Genomic DNA, 12402 nt, shown 5'->3' on the forward strand with positions numbered 1-12402 from the left:
TCTGTTACTCCCCCACCACTCACACACAACACTCCTGGGACCAGATATGTGGGATTTTTCCACATTGACCACTTCTCTGACACCAGCCGGGCATCCTCCAGTTCCATGCTGAGCCTGTCTCCCTGCAGTTAGTTCCAGGTCCTACGGTCAAGAGCTCAGGACTACATGACTTCAGATACCAATTGCAAGTCTCAGGTCCTCACTTGTACTTTTGACCAACCAGCTCTACATGACCCCCTCCTCAGGCTCCGTAATTTGCTGGAACAGCTCAGCTCACAGAACTCAGGGAAATGCTTATATTCATCAGTTCATTATATAATAAAGGATACAAATGAACAACCAGATGAAGAGGTACATGGAGCAAGGCCCTGGAGGGTCCTAAGCACGGAGGAGATGGGTATGCCACTATCTAAGCACATGGATGTGCCAACCCCAAAGCTCTCAGAACCCCATTATTTTGGGGACTTTTATGGAAGCTTTATTATGTAGCTACAGTCTATTATTAACTCATTTTCCAGCCCCTCTTCCTTCTCTGGAGGATGGAGCTGGGGCTGAAAGTTCTACATTTCTAATCATGGTATGATCTTTCTGGTGGCCAGTCTCATCCTGGAGCCGCCCATAGTTGCCTCCTTAGAACAAAAGATGCTCCCATCACCCAGGAAATTACACGGGATTCAATTTAGGAGCCCTGTTTCAGAAACTAGGGTCAGGACCAAATATTAGCAGGAACCACGGTCAGAGTCCAGAGTGTGTGTGTGTGTGTGTGTGTGTGTGTGTGGTGTGTGTGTGTGTGTGGTGTGTGTGTGTGTGTACATATATATCTTACTTCACACTGCCATCGCACAGGCTGTTGTGGATGGGATTTGTAGAAGTACCAAGACAGGGGTTGTTAACTTTGAGGGAGGCCAGGGCAGGTAACAGAGTCCTCTCCCATCCAACCAGGGAAAACCATGGCCCAAGGGCAAAGAGCCAAACCCAGGGTTGCCACCAGTAACCTTCCCTTCCCCCCATCTACACCCAAGCCAGCCTAGGGCAGGAGAGGGGGCATTCTGAGACCGAGGTCACCATCTACCCACGGACAGGTGCAATAGGAGCCAGATCTCGGAGTTTCTCCTAATCTTTGGAGCAAGGGAGGCATGCAAAGCCTCACGGGACTCCTTGGGGACCTTCCACTCTGCCTCCTCAAGAGGTGTGCCCTCTTGAACCTTCCAGAGTCAGCTGCTCCCCAGGACCCCAAACCAGTCGTGGGGAAGACATAGATGGCAGTCTCACCTTGCTGTCAGGTGATAACAGCCCTCCCTGGTTTCTCTCTCCCTCCCACCTGCAGACGTGGCCGAGGTTTTGCAGAGCCCTGACGGGAACTGGCTGGCCCTGAAGGATGGTACTCTGCCACCCACCCGCCTGCTGGCCAAACCCAAGAGTGGCACATTCCAGGCCCTGGAGGCAGCCTCCAGCATGGCCTCTGCCTACAACGAGATGGGCTCAGACAGTGAGGAGGACTTTGACTGGAGCGAAGCTTTGAGCACGCTGTGCCCAAGGCCCCGAGGCCGGCCCAGGAACCCCCAGCCTCAGCCCGCACAGGCCCAGGGCTCGGACCAAGGCCCCTCAGCTGCCTCCTCGGGGCTCTCCCCAAACCCCGAGGCCATGTGCTCCGACTCAGAGACCTCCTCTGCAGGCTCCTCCCGGGAAGCTGGGCACCGGGCCAGACTGTCCTGGTTGCAGAGGAAGGCCCCAGGGGACCCTGAAGCCGAGAAGATGCGCCTGCAGGGAGAGCTGGACGTGAACTTCAACCCGCAGGCAGCCAGCAGGGAGACCTCGGACAGCAGCGAGCCTGAGGAGGCCCCTCACACTGTGGACCGGAAGGCCAGGAGGTGGAGAAGGGCCCGGCTGGGCTCAGAGGAGCCAAGCAAGGAGTTGTCTTCTCCCAACGCCCATTCCCAGGGGCTGGACGTACAGCAGGTAATAAAACTGGTAAACACTTTTCAGCAGGATGTGCCATCCTTCGTGCATGAGTGATGTGGAAAGGATTAGAATTCACAGACCCAGGTTCTCATCTTGGTTTGCTGCTAAGTAGCTGAGGGGCCTAGATGATTCACATCACGTCTCTGGGGCTCTGTGACCTCCTCTCTGGAGACGAGAGCTTCCAGTTCAAAGTGGGTTTGCATCAGCACCACTGGGGAATGAGTTAGAATGCAGATTCTCAGGCCCCCCTACTCACAAACTGTGGGGAAGGAGTCCAGGCATGTGTGCTAACCTGCTCTCCTGGTGATTCTGCTGTACTAAAGCTTGATGGCCGCTGGCTTAGGGGTAAGGGTATGAGGTCTCCAAATCCAGCTGTATGACCTTGGGTAAGGGCTCAGGTTTCTGCGGATAATTTAACAACCCATTTTAAAGAACAGTGTAATGAGTGAGTCAGATGTTTACAATGAACTAAACTCTGTCCTAGACACAGTACAGGGCTCAGGAAATTTCATTTTAATAAGATAACTCAGGGCATGGTTTACTCACATTCTGTGATTCTCTCAGCCACCTCACACCCCCACTCAGAATCCTCAGTGGCTCTGCCCACATGGATTAGTTCAGAAACCTCCTTTGAGACTATGATAATAGCTATGGACTCTTTCCATAAGAAAATGCACACACACACACACACACACACGCATGCCTCTACATACCATTTTGCTTACAACTTCAGGTATCCCTGGCAAAGCCCATCACGGTGGACTGAATGTGGAACTTTGTAGAGCCCACTCTGGACTCAATATTTTCTAAACTCAAAAGTGACACATGTGACCTGGAAAGTTTGAATGACCTCATATAAACAATGGATTGCATTTGAAACTGAGAGTCTAATGGGAGATCTAGTTAGGTTGCCTCTGCCTTCTATAGGCTCATATTGCTGTCAACATAACTGAGGCCCTCAGATCACAGAATCTAGCATCCGTCCTACCTGATTTGTTGCCTAGAAAACATCCTCTTTTTGATCTAGGGTCTCATTTTTTCCTCTGTGAAACCATATCATTACAAATCTGCCATGTGGGACTATTTTGATGATACAGTAGAAATATAAACTTCTGTTCAATGATGGCTCATTGTTAGCTAGCTCAAGTGAAGACTGTTTTGCAGAGACTTTGGGTCACTTGCCTGAAGGAATATTCTTGATGGTTGTCTGCATGACTCACTTGCCATGTATCCACAACAACTGGCTGCGTGAACCTTCTTATTTATGCCGAAGTGGCTTGAAAGTTGTCTTCTGGTGGTAATCTTTGCAAGGCATTGATAGGAGACAGGGCCAGCAGAAAAACTAGAACCAATGTTGCTGGCAGTGTCCTCTCCTCCCCGGTAGGTGGCAGTAGTGTTGCACTAATGGGATTTCAAACCGGGACCCTCCTCGCACTCATTTACTAAAGCAGTTCTCTTCTCAAAAAAAAAAAAAAAAAAAAAAAAAATATATATATATATATATATATATATACACACATATATATATTTTATAGGTTAGATATATTTCACAAGGTTAGATCTTATATGTACATATACATACAAGTATTTTTAACTGTTTGCATACTTTTTAACTGTATGAATAAACGAATATAATGTAAAGAAAATTGTGAACATACAGATACAGTCCTCCCTGACCACAACCTAAATCCCCACCTTCTCCCCAAAATAACTGTAGTTGTATTTGTGCGTTAATATATGTATAGTACGTTTAGAAATACAGTTCTGTAAAGGTATCTGTATTTTAGCAAAATCGGCCTCTTACTCTCCATAGTCTCCTGTTCCCTGTTATTAATTAATAATTATTACACACATCTAGGCTCAGTGCCTGCAAAAGATTGCCTCAAGGTAGTCCCCAGCAGAGTCGTGGGAGTGGGAGCCATTGGTCCAGGGTGCAAGCAGTAGGGGTGTATTTCCTGTAGAAAATTTTAAAACAATAACAAGTCCAATAAAAGTTAGTCTTCTTATCACCGTGTGCCACACAGGGACAATTCTAAGCAATGTAACTTACAGGTAGACCGTTAGTTCCTCCCTTCTTTGATTTTCCAAATAATATATGGTAAGATCTAACCTTATTTTTTCAAATGAAGCATTTGTCACCAAATCATTATTAAATAATTCATCTTTTATGTGCTGGCTATTGATGCCCCCTTTAATATATATTAACCTTCTTTTATTTCATGAGCCTAATTTCCTTATGCTCTGCTTTGTCCCATTGATGCAGAAGTCCCATTTGTCTACAAATGCAACTTTATTTTAATTATAATAATTTATAATATACTTTGATATCTGATAGATGGTCTTCCCTTCATGTTTGTTTGTTTTTAAGATTTTATTTATTCATGAGAGACACAGAGAGAGAGGCAGAGACATAAGCAGAGACAGAAGCGGGCTCCCTGTGGGGACCCTGATGCTGGACTCGATTCCAGGACCCTGGGATCACTCCCTGAGCTGAAGGTAGATGCTCAACCACTGAGCCACCCAGATGCCCCAAATAATTCTTTTTGTTGATATCTTATAAAGTATCTTAACGTTTCTCAATCCTTTACTCATATAAGTGACTTTATACAATCTTCTCTTGAAGGTGAAAAAAAATTTTAAAGTTTTGATTGGATTGCTCCAAATACATTTATCTGTTTGGGAAAAATCTTATATCTTACAATATTGAGGCTTCCCATCCAACTGTGTCATACTTGTCTCCATTTATGTACTTTCACTCAAGTTTTAGAGATTTTTTTTTCAAAGCTTCTACTTTTTTTATTAAGAGGTTTTTCAGTCAGTATGTTACACATTTTGTTGACATTGTGGGTGAGATCTTTTTTATCTATTACATGTTCTAATTGGTTTCTGATGGTGTAGAGATCACTATTGATTTTATGTTTATATTTTATAACTTAGCACCTAATAGACTCTTAGTCCTAATAGTCTTTCACATGATTCTCTTAGCTATTCCAGGTAGATCATCATCTTGTTCACAGGAAGGACATTTATATGGTTTTTTACATGATTTACACTTACTTCTCTTGCTTGTCTTATGGCCCTGGAGACAACCTGTGCTACACTTTTAAGTGGTAGTGACATTGGCATTCATATCTTGCTGTCATCCTTAGTCACCTGCTTGCAGTGCTACATGGTGAAGTATGTTGCCTCCTCTATGTTCAATAGTTCAAAACAAAGAAGCATCTATCTATTCCTGACTTCCTAAATGCTTTAAAGCGGGCATGTGAGTTTTATCAACTGCTTTCTGCCATCTCTTGAGATAGTCCTATAGTTTTTCTTCTGTTAATGATTGTAGATCATTAATAGATTGCTTAATTCTGAAACATCTTTTCATTTGTTATGTAAATCTTATCGGGACCTGATCTCTTTGTGTAAAAACTGGCTTTTTATTTGCAGGTTTCCATGTTCAGGCCATCTTGTTCGGCTTTGTTATCAGGTTATCCTAACAACTTGGCAAGGATTCTCTTTTTATTATTTTCTAGAATACTTTGTATGACATGATAATTTTCTGGAAGTTTGGAAGAGTTTACCTATAAAGTTATCCAGGTCTGCCTTAAGTGAGAGGCAGTTTTAGAAGTGGATTTTATATATTAGGATATGTAGAAAATATATAAGAAATATGTTAGCAAACAGGAGAGTAAAAGGCAAATGTTACTTAATATAAAAGCAAAAACAAAAAATTATTGAGATTGATCAATAAAATTAAAAGCTGGCTCATATATATATATTTTCATTATATATAATATGTGTGTGTATCATGAATTTCCCCTCAAGTGCAGTTGTTTGCATCCCACAAGCTTTGATATATAGTGTGCCCACTGTCAAAGTTTTCTAAGTAAATTATCATTTCCAATGTGATTCTCATTTCAATAAAAATTCAGAGGTAATTAGAAGAGTAGAAAACTTTCTGGTTTTGCTTTGTTTTTGTGTCTAATTTTTAGTATTATGGCATTGTGAGCAATAAATATAGCTTCTGTGATTATGCTATTGGGAATTTGTTGGGATTTCCTTTGTGACCCAATAGAGGCCAATTTTTGTGACTATTGCATACCTGTGTTTGAAAAGAACACATATCCTGTTTGTTGATAACTCCATGTATATGTGCACATTCTCCTGGATGTCAGCAAAACAGACAAGGTCCTAACGCAGAAGTCTATGTTCCTTCTTCATCTTCATGTCTGCTAGGCTTCATTTCCCTAACTTCTCTACTCTTTTCTACTGTTATCTTCATGCTTCTATAGTTTTCTTATTTTCTGTCTCTTCAGTCTGGCAAGTCCCTATGAAGCGCACCTGCATGTGCTGGGAGCTCCACTCCCTGCTGGACCCCTGCCCTCACCAGCCCTAATTAGCAAGTAGAGCCAGCTGAGGGCAGAAGTCCTGTCCTGCATTCTCTAACTGCGTCCCCAGCCTCAAATCTCACCTCACATGTAACTTTGCACATGGAGTTGCTCTGTGATCTGTAACCATAGACTGCCCAACACGTTCTCTGACCTCCAGAACCCAAACCCCTCTTGTCTGCTGATGGGATGAAGTCTGTGGGTCAGAATTGCTTTCCCTCCAAAGCCCTGCAGCAGATATTTCACTACCTCTTATCTTGACGTGATGAATAGATGCCTGAAGACATCCCAGTTCTTCCTCTATGTAGAGCAGTTTTCTCTTTTCTGCAACATTTGTTTGATTTGCCATTATCTTTAAAAAGCAAACATTTTGCCAGAAGTGAAGTGTGTTCTCATTTCATGCTCTTGCGCATAAGACAGTGAGCTCTTCTCTGCACACTCAGGTATTTTTTCAACTTAGGAGTATTTCCTTCTGTCATTTGATTCTTACTTCTTCCAGGCCATCTGTAATCGTGACATTGAATCTTGATTCTCTGTCTTCCATGCCTACAATCTTCTCTTATTGTCTTCCCCATCTCTGACAGGTCTTTTCTTTGGCCTTCTAGAATACCTGCCCAAGTTTGTCCTCCCATCACTCATTTGTGTTCCCAGAACTAATTCTGTGATCACTGTCGTCAGATGCAGGTCCTAAACCTATTGCTATGCTTTTGGTCTTTCTGAGGTCCCTTGTCTCAGCAGTCTCACAATTCATCTCATCCCACAGCCATGCCTTTTATCTGAGTATTTCTTCCATGTAACTTTCTGTACCTCTTCACTGAAACTCTGTCTTATCATGCCCTAATGAAAACACAAAACTACTATCAGACATTGTGTCCCACTTGTTTTGTAAAATTTACATGATGCCTTCAAGCCAGCTTTGGTGTCCTTTGCTCTGCAGTATTTTTCCATAAGCTCCATGTTAACTTTTTCTATCAGTCATCCTTAGGTGAGGATAATACTGTCTCCGCCTCGCTGTTTGCCAATATCTAGCATACTCTAACCATTTCCCCTCTGCTAGCTGAAGAGAGGAGCTTTGTCCTATGTTCATCATCTTGTTGTATGTTTCTCTGAACCCATGGCTAAGAACCTACGATGTGAATATGCATATGCTGAATGAATGAGTAGAAAAGAACAAAAATCATTTCTATATTTCTATATGGTTTTATAGTGCTTGCCCCCAGGGCTTCACATTTCCACGACCACACCTCCTGGAATGCAACATGGTACCATAGTGAGTTTGTCCCTCTGCCCACCTGAATGTTTTGGGGAGATACATTTTCTAAGTGGCTATAAAACAAGGAGGAAAAAAAAGAAACAAGGAGGAAGTAACAAGGTTGGGTGTAGGTCTTCTCTCTGCATGCTTCAAATGCCCCACCACCACAACAAAAGGCTCAGATATTGTGCTTTTGTTTGTTTGGTGTTTGTTTATTTTATTTTATTTTATTTTACTTTATTTTATTTTATTTTATTTTATTAAAAGCATTTTTCTCACACTCTGAACCAGGGTTTGAAGTTGGGAGAATATTAGGGGATGGGCCAGGAATTATCCTGACTACTTAGGAGAGGGAGAGAGTGGATGGGTCCCCCAAAACTTTTTTTTTTCTGTTCATTTGTAAGGGCCTTATACTTAGTGAAAATTTTTCCCATCCATTTACTAGTAACAAGCTAACTTCCATTTATTTTTAGTTATGTAAGTTTTCACCTTTTTCTGTACTTCCCACACAGTTTTGGTGGAAAATTTGGAGAGATTGTAGAGTGATGTTTGCCAGATGTCGTTTTAAAATGGAAACCTGCTAATTAATTTTTCGTTGATTGAGACATCAGGATTGCAGGAGGCTGCTATTTCAGTTTCCTCTGACGTTTCATTTTTTGTTGTACTCATTAGTGAAACTTGTTTCCTGGGGGTAATTTTGCCCCCTTGTCTAGCAGGCGAGGTCCTAATTATTTTTAAAAGATGTTCTAAGAGTCTTGCCACACTGGGAAGCTACTAATTTTTTATAACTAACAATCTGAAAATATTCATTTATTTCATGTGTTTATGCCTTGCTACAAAAAGAATTTAAAGTGGTTTATATAAATGTAAACACAAGAGAATAAAATGAAAATATAAGAAAAGTAGGACACAGGGAAAATCAGGATAGGAAAAACAAATGAACCTAGGAGTAACGATAGTTCACAATATGAATGCAATGAGGTCCTAATCACAGGCTAACAATACCAAAAATTTGGCTCTAAACTTTCTAGAAGACAATAGGAAGAGAATGATGTGAGCAGCTTGCTGAGTTATGGAAACCATATTAGAACAGTAGATGTGTTCCTTAAAGGATACTGCTCTTGGAGCTGAAATCCATGAGAAATTTATCCCATGGGTCCTCGTGAGGAGAAAGCAGAATGTTATCACCCTCCACTATAAACTCCTTCAAAAAAGCCCTTACATTGGAAGCTGCTTCTCAGTGTCACTCATTATGGACCAGTACATCACCACAGGCACTTTTCAATCAAGTCGTTCTGTTAGGGGCCAAAAAGCTGACCTCTGCTGGTCCGGGTTGCTCCAGGATTCAGTTTTGGGATATGTAGAGGAGTGAATGGCTACTTCCCCAAGCCCTGGTTCATGAATGTTGTTCAGTTCTGAATTCAAGGGGATGTTTTCTGACAAATGCTAGCAAGACCACGGGTATGGAGGGTAGTGTCACATGCCTCCCTACTCCGTGAACAATGAGGCACCCAACAGGTGTGCCTCCCTCTGAGGTGTGCCAAGAGAATATCCCGAAGCAAGCTCCTCAATCTATTCCAATTGTACTTGAATTTCCTCCAGTATACAGACCAAAGGATGATAATCCCTGCACCCATTGGGTGCACCCTGCACCCAATTCTTCCCCATTGATTTTCAGATCTCTTTAGGCCTGGAACTTTGCCTGAAATGAAAACCTAAGGAGAAGACAATAATATGGCTGAAGGTGAACTGGCTCTGGGCTGCCCTCTGCCCTTGCCCCTTACTCTCACCTACACAGCAGCTTAAACAAGTACAAATAATAATCTGGAAACAGCTTTGAGCAGGTATGACCAATACCTCCTCAAGAGAAGAAAAATCTTGTCAGGTATCTGTCAAGTGATTCCCTTTGAGCATGAGGACTGCTAGGTGGGCCCTCCAAGATAACCTGGTTACAGAGAATAAATCTTGCTGAATAATAGTGATTCTTAAATATGTCATATTAATGACATATTTTTATGTCATAGCCCTTATTGAGAACCTAATGAACACAAAGAATGTGTGTTGCATGGGGGGAAGGGGGTGCATAAACACAAGCACTCAAAGGTTTACATACTATGTCAAGGAATTTTTAGAGCAGAAACTTCCCTGAGGTTCCACAGACTCTGGGTTAGAAACACTGCTGTATAGGATTTCTAACCAGGAGTCATTGGGTATTGAGGATCAGCCACCAAAAATGATGACATTAGTTTTGCAATAGTTAAAGTGTAGTCTTTGTTTTGGGTAGATGTTAAACAGCAGGGCTACCCATCAGTTTAGGCATTTACTTATTTGTGGCAATCAAACCATGGTAGCTCTGGGAAGAAAATGTTGAAATCTCTATTCCAAATGGCAGGGACCTGCACCCAGTTTACTCAAAATGGATAGCAAATCTTTAAGAACCAATGAAAAGAAGGGGATCTGGAACACACCTCAGTGCTTCTACCCCAACTCCTGCCCTGAATGTCATCACTTTTAGGAGATTCTTCCTGACAACTCTGATGTTCATGCTGGCATTAAGGTCCAGGTTCTGAATTGCCATCCAAATCCAAGAGTTTACACCCAATTCCAATACAGAGCCAAAGAAAAAAAACAAAGATGGAAACCACTGTTTATGCTGCTTTATTCCTAACAGATTTCTCTACAAAGTGATAGAACAATTGTGGTCAGCATGAAAATAACTGTGTCTCAAATGTCTGTTTCTCGTGTAAATATTGACCTGAGAAGGCCAGGCTAGTGATTTTCTAGATATTTTATATGGTAGTGCCATAATTCTGGGGAACGAAGAGCAGCCCTTTTAACAAATGGCGTAGTCTAACTCTGTCAGATAGGAGATTATAAAGAGAAAAAACATGGAAGAGCGGCAGAGCCCATTAGTCAGGCAGGATTTTTTGTTCTGGGAGGAGGAAACGTGCCCCAGATGAGATTAAGGTTTCTTCCATTTGTTTTAAATCAATTTTATAATCTGAAAGACTCAGGAAACAGCCTGGGATCCATACCAGGACAACTGACCTGTAATTGTAAAAGCTAAAAATAAACCTTCCTGATCGATACCTAGGTGCTAAGTTTTCACAACCTCCTTTAGCAAATGCATACCCAAGAGCCAGCACCCACACCTGCCTTCTGTGTAGTTCCACTGGCCAGACTCAGGTCCTTCCATATGAAGGGGTTCTCACTGAGGCAAGAGGAAATGGATTATAATATTAAATTTGATAAGATTCCAGGTGACATGTTTCTGTTTCTATCATGTTAGATGGTCAAGGATTTGGTGTATTTGTGTATGTGTATGTGTTCTTATCACACCAGTTATATAAAAAAATAAATGCCTTCATCACCAGGGCACTGAATGTGTATAAAACTAGTTCTAGGTTAATAGCAGTGCACTGAGAGAGGACAAATCTCTGCATTAAGGCACCAGAGACAAAAATTGTCCAAGTCCTCAGAAAAAACAGGTCAGCAATAGAGTCAGCCAGCCCCGAGGCTCATCCTCTCTTCTTCTGCCAACGCATTTGCAAGTAAAACTACATGCGTTTGCCACAAACTCAGGACTGGGTAACCTGTAAGTCAGGGCTCTTCTCTGAAGTTCACTAAAATATCTAAAAGCAAGCTGCAGAACCTGCTTTTTAGGTCAGGTTTGGTATTTTTCATCAGCAAGAACAGGGAGAGCCGCCAGGACACTGGGATATATTCAACGAAGGTTGTTATGGAACATTTGAAAGTCATCCTTCAGCTTGGCTTTTCTTTTTTTTTTTAAAGGTGGAGAAAATGCTGAGCCTCCCACTGCTCCCTCAAATGACCTGGCAGATGAAAGACAGACAGGCTTTGTGAAAAAAAGTTTCTAGGACTGGGGTTGCTCAGTCTAGAAGACGTTGACATGGCTCCCTTCAAACATGTGGAGAATTTTGATAAGGGTGATGGGGAGGCGTAATAGGAGAAAAATTGCTTTAAATTAAAGTAGGCAGGATTTCAGGGTGCACAAAGACAGATCACAAGGGTGAATGAAGGTAAAGACAGTCAGTCCTCTAAGGAAATCTGAAGGTATCCATCTCCAGAAAGCTTCTACAAAAAGTATCCTCTCACTCATTTAAACTTGCATTTGAAAGAAGAGATTAAATCCTTTGCCTGTTGGGTTCTGTCCCTACTCTGTGGTTTTGCCATCTTCCTCTTGTAATGAGAATAGTTTAATCTGGAGCATCTGGGCTTGTCTTGGAAGCATGGAAAGAGCTTGGCCTTCAGGGTCAAGCTGTCTTCAGCTCAGCCCCACATTGGTCACATGACCTTAGACAGCCTACTCTACCCCAGCCCCCTTGTGGATACAGAGCAAACTAGGTGGCCACTTGAATGAGATCCCGAGTGTCCTGTGCCCAGTACAGTACTCACCGACTAATGTGCTCGGCCATGAGAACTGTCCAGTCCTGACCCCCACTGTCACCTCCCCATCACCTCCATTTATGTCTGTCTCTGTATTTCTCAAACTTGAGAAGTCAAATTCCTCAGGAATTGTTCAGAGGATATCTGGTTCAAAACATAAGATCCGTGGAGATCAAGTTGGCAATACTCAGTCCCCTGGTAACTCAGAAGGTGCCTTCTTTTTTAATTAATCAGTGAAATGAAAACCAAAACTTAAAAATTATTATAAATAAGAACTTGCAGACCACTGAGAATACATTAGCAGACTCTTGTTTAAGAAGCTGTACTACCTTAATCTTAATGAGTATTCCATCCCTAGGTGTTTAAAATATGCTTTCCTATTTAGCCAGGTCTCTGAGTTCCACA

At 42.3% G+C, this 12402-nt stretch overlaps 1 protein-coding gene across 3 annotated transcripts in view; it reads left to right on the forward strand.

Annotated features, from left to right (window-relative positions):
* MYRIP (myosin VIIA and Rab interacting protein) overlaps positions 1-12402 on the forward strand; it is a 366004-nt gene that overhangs the window by 296831 nt on the left and 56771 nt on the right. For all 3 annotated transcript variants that reach the window (XM_072726528.1, XM_026000964.2, XM_072726530.1), the window contains exon 10: positions 1328-1959. In XM_072726528.1, coding sequence (XP_072582629.1) covers positions 1328-1959 — 632 coding nt within the window. The remainder of the gene's footprint in view (positions 1-1327; positions 1960-12402) is intronic.

This window comes from Vulpes vulpes, chromosome 11 (assembly GCF_048418805.1).
Source record: "Vulpes vulpes isolate BD-2025 chromosome 11, VulVul3, whole genome shotgun sequence".
Lineage (NCBI taxonomy): Eukaryota > Metazoa > Chordata > Mammalia > Carnivora > Canidae > Vulpes > Vulpes vulpes.